This window comes from Amaranthus tricolor, chromosome 3 (genome assembly GCF_026212465.1).
Source record: "Amaranthus tricolor cultivar Red isolate AtriRed21 chromosome 3, ASM2621246v1, whole genome shotgun sequence".
Classification (NCBI taxonomy): domain Eukaryota; kingdom Viridiplantae; phylum Streptophyta; class Magnoliopsida; order Caryophyllales; family Amaranthaceae; genus Amaranthus; species Amaranthus tricolor.
Genome location: NC_080049.1, coordinates 19,670,463 through 19,672,076, shown reverse-complemented (window position 1 = coordinate 19,672,076; position 1,614 = coordinate 19,670,463). Strand labels below are relative to the sequence as shown.

General features: G+C 30.2%; 1 protein-coding gene across 1 annotated transcript; it reads right to left on the bottom strand.

Annotated features, from left to right (window-relative positions):
- Positions 1-250: 250 nt before the first annotated feature.
- Positions 251-1,307, bottom strand: LOC130808724 (gibberellin-regulated protein 12-like). Its single transcript, XM_057674194.1, has 3 exons — positions 1,169-1,307; positions 689-719; positions 251-432 (listed from the first exon to the last, which is right to left on the bottom strand). Exons 1-3 carry the CDS (start codon positions 1,241-1,243, stop codon positions 251-253), a joined length of 288 nt encoding a protein of 95 aa, XP_057530177.1. The 5' UTR covers positions 1,244-1,307.
- Positions 1,308-1,614: the final 307 nt, after the last annotated feature.

The window sequence follows — 1,614 nt, the reverse complement described above, 5'->3', positions numbered from 1 at the left end:
CATTAGGAGAATATGAGAGCAAATTCCTAAATAGCAGAGAACGCACTATGGTTGTGTGTGGTATCGAAGTGATTCCGTAGTTATTGAACCTTGATTACGATTAGTTGGTGTGATTCAACTGGATCATGTCCGGTTGATTTAATAGTCCCCTAGGTGAGACATCTCAATCAGAATAGAACACTTGAAATCATTAAGTTTTTGAATTGATACTGATGTAATAGAGCAATGCTATGAAAATTACATAAGTGATTCAAGGACATTTGGGACCGCCTTCTTTGGTTTTCCAATTGTTATAGCATGGACATTCTTCCTTATGCCCATACGTTCCCGATGGAACACATAAACATTTGTCACAACATTTGTTGCAAAACTCTAAACATGCATTTCGATATTGTGTATTTGAACATCGATAAGCACATGCACCCGGACATTCTGTCAAAGTTTTCACAACAAAAAACTTGATCAGTAATATTTGATGTTTCAGTCATACTCACTATGTTCCAGTTTATTCAATTGTTATAATTCCGATAAGTGGCTCCCACCTGAGGTGGGAATGAGAGGATCGGATATACGCAACCTTACCTTTAATAATGATAAAACTAATAAAGAGGTTACGTTCAATTGACCTTTTGTAGCAAACTAATAAAGATGTTCACACTTTGAAACATTGTTCAAGAATAAAACTTACGATCTATTGTTAGTGAACCTTCACCACCAGCCTTTAGTTTGTTACAACACGCATCCCGGATGCAAAAATGCAGAAAACATGTTAGACATATAATTATTAGGGGTAATTGCCAATAATAAACTATTTTTTTTACTCAATTTGTTAAAAATAAATTCATTTATACCATCGGTTTTCTTTCGATTCAACGATTCAACATCATAATTTTTAAAAAATAAATTTCTTCATCGGTATAAAGATTCAAAATAGTTATTAATTATTTTTCCATTTAATACTTAAAAATGAATTGAATAATGGTTTAATTCATAAACTTAAACTTTTGAGATGAAAACATTACGAGAAAATAATAAATTTAGGTTTATTGTAGAATCTTACGATTCTACGATTCGATTCTACCTCTCTAAACAATTTTAAATAAAATCCCGATTTTAACAACTTTGAGTGTACGTGTACACATAGTAGGCAAAAACTAACGATACATACCTTGGAGACATCAAAAGAAATGATGGAAAAAACTAGGAAAATAAGGACAATTGAAAAACTCAGAGAATTGGCCATTATAAATTTATAATGTATGTTGGAATGGACAAGTTTTTATTTCTTAGTTTATAGCCTTTTTTTGTTAATGTGATGATCCTTATCATTGTTTTAAGTAATGCTCTATTTATAATTGTGAATCACCACACCTACTTTTATTTCTTTCTTCACTGATAATATATTTTTCATTATAGAGATTGGAAATAAATCGTACCACAAAATCAATTGCAAGTGAAGAGTACTCATATTACTATAGAAAAATATATGCAACCTCATGTATTAGGAAAAATATTATTAATAAAAATCATTGCTGGCTAGTGTGTAAATTCATAATATCATAAAAGATACTATACTTCTAAAGAATTTTATCATCACAAACTAAAAATATACTA